Genomic DNA, 2,425 nt, shown 5'->3' with positions numbered 1-2,425 from the left:
TGGGGGTGGTTTTATATAGTCCCTCTTTTTCAAATCTCCATTAAGAAATGCATTCTTCACATCCATCTGACTAAGAGACCATTTTCTGACTGCAGCAAGGCAAGGAGAGCATGAATAGATTTGAGACGAGCAATAGGAGCAAAAGTCTCTTCAAAATCAATATCATACTCTTGCGTACATCCTTGAGCGACCAATCATGCTTTATAACGGTCAATAGAAGCATCAGAGCGAGTCTTGATCTTGTATACCCATCTACTATTCACAATTTTGTGATCAGAAGGAGGATCAACCAACTCTCAAGTGTGTGCTTTTTCAAGTGCCTGGATTTCTTCCTGCATTGCTTGCTGCTATTTTGGATTTGTAGAGACTTTTCAAAATGACTGAGGTTCATGGTGACGAAGAATAGTAAAAAAATGATAATAAAGAAGATGAGGAAGTGGATTTCTTACCTTAGAAGAACGATTGAAAGGAGGAGACATAACAGCAGGAGCAGGATCATCGTCCGGTTTGGAATTATCGGGAGATGGAGAAGGCAAAAGAGTAGAAGGCTCGAAGGGTTTAATGGAGATAGAACTTGTAGAATCATCACTAGAAAAAGATCCAACATTGGGGTTAGTGAAAAATAGTGATTGAGTAGAAGGAATATACTCAAATGAGGAGAACTTAAAAAATATGTGATGCTTCCTGAATACAACATGACGAGATATACAAATATATCTAGAAAGAGGATCCAACAACAATAACCCTTGTGTTCATTGCCAAGGAAACAACACATGCGAGCCAAAGGTTTAAGTTTATTATGTTCATGAGGCTGAAGAAGAATAAAACAGACACAATCAAAAATTCGAAGAGAATTGTAATCTAGAGAAGTATAATAAAGATTCTCATAGGAAGTAATATTACCAAGGACAGAAGAAGGGAGTTTATTGATAACATGGACAACAGTAAGAACAGCTTCACCCCAAGTACGCTCAGGACATGAAAAAGAAATAAGCATTGCACAAACAGAGTCAAGAATGTGACGGTGTTTGCGTTCAGTCCGTCCATTTTCTTGAGACGTACCTGGGCAAGAAAACTCAGACAAAGTACCCTGTTTAGCAAGAAAAGTTAAAAGTTTGGAGTCACGGTATTCCATAGCATTATCGCGTCAAAAAATTTTAATGACCTTGGAAAACTGAGTTTTAATCATAGTGGCAAAGTTTACATAAATCTGAGGTAGCTCATGGTGATTAGTCATCAAATAAATTCAAGTAAAGCATGAATCATCATCAATGAAAACTACAAAGTATCGAGCCCTTCCCATAGAAGCGGTGGGAGCGGAGCCCCAAACATCAGAGTGGATAAGATTAAAAAGAGAACAAGTAAGAGATGAATTATTGTGAAAAGATAAAGCATGTTGTTTGGTAGTTTGACAAGAAATACAATCAAAAGACTCATTATCAATCTTACCCAAAACACTCTTAAACACAAGAGGACGCAATTTTTCTAAGGAGCTGTGGACAAGACGATGATGCCACAAGTGAAGGGTAGATGGAGAAGAAACAACACAGAGATTTGACATAGGAATATGAAGATTCTCGAGCTCAAACAACCTTCCGAACTTACGTCCAGTCTCCATGATCTGTCCCGTCCAACAATCCTGCATACGACAACCAGAAATATAAAAATTGACATTAAAACCGAGTTCAATAAGTTAACCAACAGAAATACGATTAAAATTTAATTTTGAAATAAAATAAGTATCAAAGAGATTAAGATTGGACTATGAAATAAAACCCTTATGTGTCACATGTAAGAGAAAACCATCAGCAATGTTGACAGAAGGTGCATCTGTGGTGGTAGATAAACATAAAAAATAATAACACAAAAGAGACATGTGATTAAAGCAACTAGAATCAAAATACCATTTAATTTAAAATTATCTGGAAGAGTGAAAAGAACAACAGAAAAATGGTGGAGAGAGAGAGAGAGAGAGCTACATTTAAGAAGAATGGTGACAAATGAGACTGCGTTAAGAGAGGAGGGAAATGACAATTATGCTATCATCACAAAAAATTTACAACTAAAACCCATTTCTTTTTTAGCGAACTAGAGCTAGATGAAATTTAATTCTCTTAATTTCTAATTTTCTAGGTAGCTAATGCAAGGACTATTATAAAAGACTTGATAAAATTAGATATTATTAGCAAGATGACTTTGGGAAACCTCGCTCGAGGAGTTCATAAGCCAGATGAATACTTCTTTTAGTCAATACTTAAGGAGGAACTTGTGTGTTGGTGTCTCTGCAATTCGGTAGAGTGAGAACAATGATTGGGTTAAAAAATAAATAATATTGAAATTTAAGATTTTTTTTTTTTGAAATTTTAGTTAAAATAGAATTAAAACTGTAATTATTTTTGAAAGCTATTAGTAACATTCCCTCAAA

The 2,425-nt window shown here is 35.3% G+C and overlaps 1 protein-coding gene across 1 annotated transcript; it reads right to left on the bottom strand.

The window, feature by feature from the left end:
- Positions 1-259: 259 nt before the first annotated feature.
- On the bottom strand, positions 260-2,223 carry LOC148570738 (uncharacterized). The gene is made up of 5 exons (XM_088507917.1): positions 2,206-2,223; positions 1,450-1,639; positions 904-1,062; positions 450-588; positions 260-344 (listed from the first exon to the last, which is right to left on the bottom strand). Exons 1-5 carry the CDS (start codon positions 2,221-2,223, stop codon positions 260-262), a joined length of 591 nt encoding a protein of 196 aa, XP_088364043.1.
- Between the last annotated feature and the right edge of the window lie 202 nt (positions 2,224-2,425).

Source organism: Arachis ipaensis, chromosome B3 (assembly GCF_059453495.1).
Source record: "Arachis ipaensis isolate K30076 ecotype BB chromosome B3, ASM5945349v1, whole genome shotgun sequence".
NCBI classification, from domain to species: domain Eukaryota; kingdom Viridiplantae; phylum Streptophyta; class Magnoliopsida; order Fabales; family Fabaceae; genus Arachis; species Arachis ipaensis.
Note: the sequence above shows the minus strand (reverse complement) of the source record. Positions and strands in the feature narration are given on the sequence as shown.